The sequence below is a fragment of the Clinocottus analis genome, unplaced genomic scaffold, assembly GCF_023055335.1.
Source record: "Clinocottus analis isolate CAN_PGR_092001 unplaced genomic scaffold, fCliAna1.0.p SCAF_3, whole genome shotgun sequence".
NCBI lineage: Eukaryota > Metazoa > Chordata > Actinopteri > Perciformes > Cottidae > Clinocottus > Clinocottus analis.
The window spans coordinates 22,088,643-22,096,512 of record NW_027176042.1 but is presented as its reverse complement, the minus strand read 5'-3'; the positions used below and the strand labels follow the sequence as shown (position 1 = coordinate 22,096,512).

The following is a 7,870-nucleotide window of genomic DNA, read 5'->3' as shown; positions in this document are numbered from 1 at the left end:
ATATATATATTTATATAGTATCAATCCCAAGCAGCTTCTAAATATATCAAAATTTGTTCCAGTTATGTCCGTGAGAATCATACGACTCTGCAGCCTTCTTGTCACAGAATCATGGAAACTTTATTCAAACGTTTGGATGTCTGATGTCCTTTTCTTCCGGCGGCCGATTTACTGACCCGTGTGTCTGATTCCCTCTCTGTCTCCAAGCAGGTGTCGTGTCAGGAAGCTGGTTTCTCCAGAGCTGAGGCAGCCTGCCGCCTGGCCAGAGTCTCATCTCCCGGTTTCACAGCATGTCGGACGCTACACACCAGCACACGGGTAACGAGACTCCTCTGGTTGTATAGAAGTCTAAGCTTCATGTGTTAAAACTGCCCTGATCACTGCGTTATCAATAAGGTTAATAAAGTTTAGATCTTTAAATACCAGCAACGTGACGATTAACCACAAAATAAATAAGCGTCTGGGCCTCTTATTCTGAAAGGTTAGATGTCTCTCCAGACTGTTTTCACTCACCTTCAAAAACATCCTTCATCTCGCCCTCCTATCCTCACCCTCTGCTTCAACATGTCTTCTCTTCGTCTTTTTTTTCTTCTTTTAACCTCACTGATTTTGTTGTTTGTTTTGTGGTTGTGGTTGTTGTTGTTGTCAGTTCTGCAATGTGAAGGAGACGCGGCAGCACACGGAGGAAGAGGTCGGAGCCTTCACCAAGCTCATCGAGGCCATGGGCTTCACCGGGCCGCTGAAATACAACAAATGGGTGAGGGAAGAAGGGATATTTATGTATGTATGTATGTACATGTATACATATTTATTCACGTTTATTATAATATATTTATTTACATTACCTATTTAAGTGTTGACACTAAAGTCATTTGTTTTAAAAGCAGTTTTTCCATTCAAGATGATTACAATATTAAAATATTTCTCATTTCTACATTTTTTTTTTTTCTCTTCATAGAAAATAAAGATTGCAGCTCTGCGCATGTACACGTGCTGCGTGGAGAGAATCAACTACGACGACTTCTTTGACAGTAAGCGCCTCCATTTCTTCTGGAATATATATATATATATATATTTCCCCCTGTATCTTTGATTTGCTCTGTTATATAATACGTGATATCTTTAGTGTAGAATAACTGTTTTAATGACATCAACTATTCAAAAAAGACAAATTAAACATTCACACACAGACTCAATTAATTCTCTATTAAAACATTAAAAACTCCACAAAGCCGTCATGATGGGAGGAAACCTGGAAGACGGGTTTATTTAAAATGGAGACACACGGAGGAGATGCTTTAATCTCTCACTTCACAAACACACACGTGAACTGATGAGGCAGGTGATTGGACGAACCACCTGTCAATCACACGGAGAAGAGGGAAACTCATCGTTAAAAGCTGCGTGGGTGTGTGTCTGTGTGTGTCTGTATTGTGTGTGTTTCAGAGTGCTCCCTCCCAGACACACTCAACTCCTGGTTCCTGGTGGCACAGCTGCACGTGTGGTGAGACACACATATACAGTGTGTTAAATATATATATATATATGTGTGTGTGTGTGTGTGATGGCTGACGCCCATCTCTTGTGGCAGGATGTGTTTGGTGCGGATGCGTCAGGAGGGAAGAGAAGGAAAGTACATGTGCCGATACATCGTCCATTCCATGTGGGAGGACGTGGAGCAGAGGAGCAAGATCATGGGGGTGAGTTCAGAGTGTGTGAGTGTGTGTGTGTGTGTGTGTGTGTGTGTGTGTGTGTGTGTGTGTGTGTGTGTGTGTTCACAGTTGAATGTGTGCATTAGAACATAGTCCTCAGTGGTACTCGTCCCCATGCTCTGACAGCGATGCGTTCAGGTTCCTGCGTCACACAAAACCTCGTCGATCAGACGCCTCGGCTCCAGCGACCCGATTGGTCGTCTGTTGAGTGGAATCGAACGTCCCTCCTTATGAATGAATATTCATTGTTTCTGAAACATTATTTCCGCTGGCAGCTGAGGCCACGGCGCGTTGGGTTTTTCCCGTTCCAGTGAACGCAGCAGGATGCTAGTGGACCTATGGACGCTAAGCAGCCGCCGCTCTTAGCGATCGACGATAAAAGGGACTTCTTTTGAGGAAAGATTTGGGTCAAAATATGTGATCAGTGTTTCCAGGTCCTCCTCAGCAACTCCTCCGGTTGTATAGAAGTCTATGCTTCACGTGTTAAACCTGCAGTCTCTCCTGACCACCAAGGGGCAACTCCTCTGGTTGTATAGAAGTCTACGCTTTGTGTTAAAGCTGCATTCTCTCTCCTGACCACCAGGGGGCGACTCCTCTGATTGTATAGAAGTCTATGGTTCATGTGTTAAAGCTGCATTCTCTCTCCTGAACACCAAGGGGCGGCTCCTCTGGTTGTATAGAAGTCTATAAATGTTTTGTGATGAACTCGTTTGAGCCCTCCGTCTTTTCTCGCCGTCGCTCCAGATCAACGCCAGCCACAGGAAGGAGGGGATGAAGGCCATGACGGAGACGTTTTACGCCGCCATCTTTGGATACGATGAGGTGAGAAAATGCTTGGTTTGGTTTTTGAGGGCCGAGTGTGTCGCGGCGACGCGGGATCGGTGACGCGGCCTCTGTGTCCGCAGGGCATCCTGTCCGACGACTGCGTGCTGGCGGCGGCGCTGTGGAGGAACCTGTTCAACTGCGAGTGTGAGGACCCCGAGCAGCTGGAGCTCATGGTGGGATACGTCCGCAAACAGGTGCGTCCACCTAGAGAGCCTTTTCTCTCAATACTGAGTCCACCTTAAGAGACGATTTTATAATATAAATACTGTACAGTAGATCTGTGAACATGAGAGACATGTCTTCGTGTTTGTATTCATAATATAAATGATGTAAACAGTAATAATATTAATGTTTATAAAATAAACAGATGCAGTTCGTGGACTCTCTGGATGGAGACGACCTCATCCTGACCGGAGAGGTGAAGTGGCGCCCTCTGCTGGAGGAGAACGCTCAGAGCATCCTGAAGGTGGCCACGCCCACCTACAACGACACCGGGCTGTGAGACGAAGACTCCGGTTTACTCGTCCTCTTCCTCCTCCTCTTCTCTTCTGTCATAAAAGGAGAGATTTTAAATCTGTAGCTTTCTCTGCCACTCCATTTCTCCTCCTCTTCCTCTCCTTCCTCCTCTGTCTCTGGACGCTCAGTATAGACAGTCAGAGATATTATCTCACACACACACACACACACATACACACCGTCTCGTACATCATTGAACTAGCCAATCCAACATCTTCATCCTTGTCTTCATCGGTTTTGAGAGAACGAGAAGCTCTGCTGTATTTATGAAGTCTGATGTTCACCTCCATGTTTACACCTGAAGTCATGTGACCTGAAATACTGGTCTCTCGCTCTCTTCTTTCTCTCTCTCTCTCTCTCTCTCTCTCTCTCTCTCTCTTTCTCTCTCTCTCTCTCTCTCTCTCTCTCTCTCTCTCTCTCTCTCTCTCTCAGACCGAACAGGAAGTCGAGCTCTAAAACGCCGTTGCTGCAATTTTTAAATAAAAACCACGAGATTTTGTTCTGTTTTTAAAAAAATGTGAATAAATAAAATGTTAAATGTTAAAAACTACTGAGCCTCGTTTCTTTGCACATCATGTTTCACCTGACCACAAACACACAACCATCTAAACACACACGTATTCTAATGATGTGTCTTCCTCTGTTGCACACAGACAGACAGACACACACACATCATGGGTTTTAGTCACATGTCACATGACTTGCTCTCCGGGCGGTTCTGACCCACAATCCTTTGCACACAGGTTCATGAGGAAATAGACACATTAACGCTCCATAAACATAAGTCGTTTAGTTTATAGCTTAAACTCTACACAAAGAGTTTCAGGCCGTGATGATGAAGCTGCAGTCTCTGCTTCGTCCTGCAGAGGGCGCCACACGCCGCCTCATACAGCAGCTGAACCTGTTTATTCAAATATGTATTTTACTATCACGTTCAACATGTGATGTTCACGCTGTGACGACATTGAACTGAAGCCGATTGAACAGCTCGTCATGTGACTTTACATATACTCATATACACATATATGATGTCATTTAGAGTCAAACAGCCCGGGGGCTACAAGGTGATTGACAGGTTGACAGAGACGTGTACGGCGTCTCTACGTCACTCCGTCAATACTACGAAGTAGGTGAAGAACAAGTAAACATAAAAACGTCAGAAAGTTTATGCTGAAGGCAGTGGGAGAACTGGAAGGACTTCTGCTTCCACGAGTCAAGCTGCAACGCTGTCCTGCATGTTATATAACATACTGCTCATGTGTTGTATATTTAAAAATACATATTTATATATTAGTGCTGTCAAGCGATTAAAATGTTTAATCGCGATTAATCGCATTTATGTCATAGTTAACTCGCGATTATTCGCAATTAATCGCAATTTTTAATTCTTTCATTTTATTGCTTTTATCAACATAAAAAGGTAGATTGGCTTGCTTCATGCAAATGTTTTATTTTATTGAAAAACAATTGCCAAACAGGGCGGGACAAAATAAAATTATAAAGTGCACAATTCAGGTAAACAAGGTGAGACAGACAGGTGAACATGGCGGTCAGGCTTCGTAGGCCCTGTCGTTGGATGTGATGTGTGTTATATCAGCTAGATCCTCGTCCTCCACAACGCTAACAGGCTACACGCAGTAGCATCCATTTAGCTGTGGCTGCAGTGAGTTTGTTCTTCGTTGTGGTGTGTCTGTCTGAAGTCATCTGTTCGTGTCTGGCTATGACGAGGGAGCGGAGAGTTAGCATCAGCTGTGTGCTCGACCAGCAAGTGGTATTTCAGACTGGATAGCTACGATGACAGCTCAGTTCACAAAGACAAATGGCTCATACCACTTCAGTCTTGTCAAGGGAACCACGCGTTATCATTCATTTTTCATGCTAATATGCAAGCACTAAACATTAGTTTGCTATGATTGTTGGTGCTTAGAGCAATAAAGTCTACAGTAGCAAGACTGTGAGCTAAATGCTAACAACAACACGCTCACAGTACTGACGCTCGCATGTTTAGCAGGAAAAATGCTAAACCCTTTTAAGCTAAGCTTAGCACGCCAGCAAAAATGAGCACTAAACACAAAGTATTGGCTTCATTAGCTTCATTGGCTCTCCATCCAACGGTTGTCAGATATCTTCTTCGTCTAAAGAACAGAGACGCTCATGTTCTGTGTCAGGACTCAACGGAGCCCGGCCGGTAATGAAAAGGTCACGGAGCGGCTCATTAATGACGATCTCAGGAGGGCCGGAGACATCTAGATCACAGGAGTCGTGACCTCGCGCACCGCTGCAGGTCAAACTCAGTTTGACTCTTTGAGCTTCTCGCAGTCAAAACTGCGCTAAATATTAATAAGACGAGTAGTAGTTATGTTTGTGTGCATGAAAGACATCCTGCACAAGTTATGAGTTATGAGTATTTCATTAAAACGCGTGAGCTGCTTCAACATGTCTCAACAGCCGGAGTAATCAAACACTCCAGCGGCTCATAAACCAGAGACATTCACACATTCACACCCAAAACACTCAGAACATCCAGCAGCTGTAAGCATGCAGCTGTTAGCATGCTGCTGTTAGCATGCAGCTAATAGCATTTAGCTCAAATCATCAGAGCTGCTATCACTCTGTTTTGTTTAAATGTTATTTTTGTTATGCTTTGAGCTCCAATAACTTTACTCCTTCATACTATCAACAAGGGAAAATGTTTTATGGTAATCTGGTGAATTTACCCGTTAAAATGAAACTGACCCCGAAGACATGAATATTTTACCAGCTGTGAGATGCAAGAAACTCTGATGTGAAGTGAGCTGCAGTGAATCCTCCATCTGCCAAAAGACATAATGAAATATTATATAACTGTGTCGAAAACACAGAGTATTTGCTGTGTTTTTTTAATATTCTCATCATATTGCCACCGCCGGTTCCATCTTTAATCACAGTGTTTCTATAAAGCAGCTCATGACTCAGCCGTCATATTTCCGGCGTTTCTCCGGCCTCGTGGTTTTCCTGCTTTGGACTCCAAAGTCCAAAGTGACTCAGCGGCTGCCTCTGGGGAGAGGCTCTCCGGGTCGCCCTGCACTCCCAGGACTCGGTGGTTGGGCGTCTCACCTCCGGCCCTCACCACGCAGACGCTTCACTCGATTCCATGGCGTCTCTCCGCCGCTCCTCAGTCGTCGCGTGGTCACTTCCTGTTCACTTCCTGGTCACTTCCTGGTCACTGCTTGCAAAAAAAACTAAAAAAATATGGCGACGGCCGTATTGCAAGATGGCGACGGCAAAATTGCCAAACTTGAGGCTTCAAAACTGTGTTTCTTGTTTCCTTTTGTTTGTGTGTTTCGTTCAGGCCATCAACACAACACAATAGGCAAAGACACAATGCAATACACAACACAGGAAGACTGGTAAGGTAGAAGCATAATGCCAAAAGACTTATATTTCATAGTTTATTGCCTGAAACCAATATGAATAAATATTTTAATCCCTTTTTTTTGGCTTTTTGTACAGTAAACTTACAAACATCAAATCATGTTCACACTCATGTGTTGCACTGTGTTTGATGTGTGGTCGTTACTTTGAGAGGAAACTCCTTCATTTGGTCCGTGACGCTTTTTCTTTTCATTGTTCCCGTCTTTGTTTCTTTCCTTTGTTTCTTTCCTTTGTTTCTCTCCTCGTCACCACCCATAAAGCCATGGTCAAGTCCCACTGAAATGCATTATGGGATGTTCCTGAGTGACTCTCTTGTGCTCTCCAGTGACGCTGTGGGTTTCATAAACTCTGAGTCTGGTTGTCCCGACAAACAGATCTTCTGTGTGGCTCGTTTAAATTGTGACCTTTTCTCTTTTGGCCTCGGAGAGAGAACAAATTGTCTGTTGACAACATGAGAGTCTCACACTCTGAGGCTCGAACTGCTGACCAGCAGCCATTCTGTCTGAGTGTGGGAGCTGTGGGAGCTGTGGGAGGAGGGTGAACGTCAGTCTGTTCTCCAGCAGGAGACCAGACTGGAACCATTCCAGTCTGTAGATCATGAACTATCTTACTTTGACATTTTGAGAAATGCGCTTACTCACTTAAGATGAGATTGACACTCTCATGTCGGTTAGCGTAGCTTAGCATGAAGATCCAAATGTAAAGCTTAACACTTCACATATGTGTTTAATCTAACAGAGAACTAAACGTAGGGGGGGTATAATGTGCAGGACTACTTCCTGGACTGGAGGCTGAGAGAAAGTCACTCACTTCTCACTCTGTCGTTCATTTTGTGCCGCTGTCTGAATGTAAAGTGAGGAATATTATAAGCTATATAAATAATATTATAAGCTATATAATGGACTCATGAACAAACAGCCAATGCGCACGTACCTATCCACCCTTCCACCAATCCATCCATCCACCCTTCCACCCATCCATCCATCCATCAACCCATCATTTATCCATTCATCTATCCACCCATCCAGCCTTCCACCAATCCATCCATCCACCCATCCGTCCATCCATCCACCAATACATCCATCCACCCTTCAACCCATCCATCATCCATCCATCAATCCATCCACCCATCCATCCATCTGTCCAACCACCGATCCACCCTTCCACCTATCCATCCATCCACCCTTCAACCCATCCATCAATCCATCCAACCATCCATCCATCTGTCCATAAGTGTTTATTTTAAAAACCCAAAATGTTGCATGAGGCTTTCATGTGTGTGTCTGAAGTGTCGATTGTTTTCCGCACAATGGACACACTACAGTTGTTTAACTGCGCCGAGGTCAGGAGGTTAAGTCCAGTCCCACGACCTCCTCCATCCCTCAATGAACACGCTGCTTTCA

At 44.4% G+C, this 7,870-nt stretch overlaps 1 protein-coding gene across 2 annotated transcripts in view; it reads left to right on the top strand.

The window, feature by feature from the left end:
• The window catches only part of uqcc1 (ubiquinol-cytochrome c reductase complex assembly factor 1), a 4,793-nt gene extending 1,322 nt beyond the window's left edge, over positions 1–3,471 (top strand). Inside the window, exons 2-9 of one of the 2 annotated variants that reach the window (XM_068593975.1) lie at positions 211–318; positions 650–757; positions 959–1,031; positions 1,447–1,504; positions 1,592–1,700; positions 2,457–2,534; positions 2,618–2,731; positions 2,905–3,471. In XM_068593975.1, the coding sequence (XP_068450076.1) occupies positions 211–318; positions 650–757; positions 959–1,031; positions 1,447–1,504; positions 1,592–1,700; positions 2,457–2,534; positions 2,618–2,731; positions 2,905–3,039 (783 nt within the window). In that variant the 3' untranslated portion in view covers positions 3,040–3,471. Of the gene's footprint in view, positions 1–207; positions 319–649; positions 758–958; positions 1,032–1,446; positions 1,505–1,591; positions 1,701–2,456; positions 2,535–2,617; positions 2,732–2,904 lie in introns of both variants that reach the window. The other variant, XM_068593974.1, reaches the window with a different exon arrangement.
• Positions 3,472–7,870: the final 4,399 nt, after the last annotated feature.